Raw genomic sequence first — 738 nt, 5'->3', positions numbered from 1 at the left:
CGGTGATTTGATATTTTCCTCTCACATGATATTCTCTCTAGTCTTCGTGCGGACATATCATAAATATGGCACTCAAAGGTAATACCATGAACCATCTCATGATATGTTGAAGCTGTAATCTGCAAATATGGAACTTTCAAATTGTGATATGTTTCTTGATGTGGTATGACAGGTTTCTTAAACAGTGCGCCTGGTTAACTGTTGTGATTCAGAGTTTGTTGATTATTGCGTCGCGTAAACACTACACAGTTGATGTGGTTGTGGCATGGTAAAAACAAAAATAACTAAGCCCTACTTGTGAATTTGAGCTCGTAAATCTTAGAAATGTTTTATCGACACACAATGTTATTTCAGGTACGCTGTTAATTTGGTGGTGTTCTTCATTGACAAAAAGTTGCCAGGTTGGCATTTGTTGTTCTCTGAATGGTCATGTCTGCTTCAATATGTTCATCTTGTTTTGCCCATTGTTGCAACTCTAACTTGAATTTTGTTCGTGCAGAACTTCCAGATCGTTCTGGAGCTGCAGCACTGTTGCTCCCATTGAGTAAGGATAGCAAGACCAAGGAAGGGATTAATCACAAACTTCTTAATGGGCATTCCGGAGATTCTGCTGCCGACTGGGTAAAAAAATTGGTTTCCCCCCTTGTTTTGTTTTACCTCTTTGTAATTTGAACAGATTCCTCAGAATATACTGCTTCTGTTAACATTTGTTTGTTTCTTGTTCAGAGGCCAAGAACT

General features: G+C 38.6%; 1 protein-coding gene across 1 annotated transcript; it reads left to right on the top strand.

The window, feature by feature from the left end:
• The first annotated feature begins 6 nt into the window (after nt 1–6).
• LOC140965431 (phosphatidylinositol:ceramide inositolphosphotransferase 2-like) lies at nt 7–707 on the top strand. The gene is made up of 4 exons (XM_073425510.1): nt 7–78; nt 173–268; nt 355–401; nt 500–707. The coding sequence occupies exons 1-4, from the start codon at nt 26–28 to the stop codon at nt 670–672; spliced, it is 369 nt and encodes a 122-aa protein (XP_073281611.1). The 5' UTR covers nt 7–25; the 3' UTR covers nt 673–707.
• The last annotated feature ends 31 nt before the right edge of the window (nt 708–738 follow it).

This window comes from Primulina huaijiensis, unplaced genomic scaffold, assembly GCF_012295235.1.
Source record: "Primulina huaijiensis isolate GDHJ02 unplaced genomic scaffold, ASM1229523v2 C13159040, whole genome shotgun sequence".
Lineage (NCBI taxonomy): Eukaryota > Viridiplantae > Streptophyta > Magnoliopsida > Lamiales > Gesneriaceae > Primulina > Primulina huaijiensis.
The sequence above is the reverse complement of the archived record's forward strand: the minus strand, read 5'-3'. Positions and strand labels throughout refer to the sequence as shown.

Bases quoted from the DNA above. Each gene is read 5' to 3' on its own strand.
- LOC140965431 (XM_073425510.1), top strand. From the start codon at position 26: ATGATATTCTCTCTAGTCTTCGTGCGGACATATCATAAATATGGCACT. The intron at 269-354 runs GTAAAAACAAAA...ATGTTATTTCAG, and splicing joins GTTGATGTGGTTGTGGCATG to GTACGCTGTTAATTTGGTGG. The intron at 402-499 runs GTTGGCATTTGT...TTGTTCGTGCAG, and splicing joins CATTGACAAAAAGTTGCCAG to AACTTCCAGATCGTTCTGGA.